This window comes from Penaeus monodon, chromosome 31 (assembly GCF_015228065.2).
Source record: "Penaeus monodon isolate SGIC_2016 chromosome 31, NSTDA_Pmon_1, whole genome shotgun sequence".
In the NCBI taxonomy this organism is placed as follows: domain Eukaryota; kingdom Metazoa; phylum Arthropoda; class Malacostraca; order Decapoda; family Penaeidae; genus Penaeus; species Penaeus monodon.
In genome coordinates, this window is record NC_051416.1 from 7,241,683 (window position 1) to 7,242,177 (window position 495).

The 495-nt window shown below is 47.3% G+C and overlaps 1 protein-coding gene across 1 annotated transcript in view; it reads left to right on the forward strand.

Annotated features, from left to right (window-relative positions):
• LOC119592879 (carbohydrate sulfotransferase 10-like) overlaps nucleotides 1–490 on the forward strand; it is a 4,597-nt gene extending 4,107 nt beyond the window's left edge. Inside the window, exons 5-6 of the mRNA XM_037941773.1 lie at nucleotides 21–152; nucleotides 317–490. Coding sequence (XP_037797701.1) covers nucleotides 21–152; nucleotides 317–490 — 306 coding nt within the window. The remainder of the gene's footprint in view (nucleotides 1–20; nucleotides 153–316) is intronic.
• The last annotated feature ends 5 nt before the right edge of the window (nucleotides 491–495 follow it).

Here is a 495-nt window from a genome sequence, read left to right on the forward strand (position 1 = left end):
TTACTCCTCCCGCCCTTCAGGTCAGGTGCTGGGTTCCTTACTGGGCGCACTGCGGCGTCTGTGACTACGACTACAACATCATCATGAAACTGGAAACCATGGAGGACGACCAGCAGTTCCTCATCGCGCTCTCGCAACTCAACGAGCTCAGAGTAAACAGACGAGAATTATTTCATAGAATACCCGCCGCCAAAGCATGTAGATGACTGGTACTGCAGATATACTCTGACTCGGAGCATTGTAGACATACTTGGATCTCTTAGATGAGGAAAAGTCCTCATCTCCTTTATCTTCCTTCTTTCTTATTCCCTTGCAGACTGAGACCAGCTGGGCCCATCTGAACGGCGTGTCTTCGTCTCAGCTGGCAATGCAGTATTATAAGAACCTAACACGCCATCAGATGCTGCAACTTTACAAACGCTATGAACTCGACTTCAAGCTTTTCCAGTACCATATACATGATTACCTGTCTGTTGCAAAGGATGCTTGAGAAAA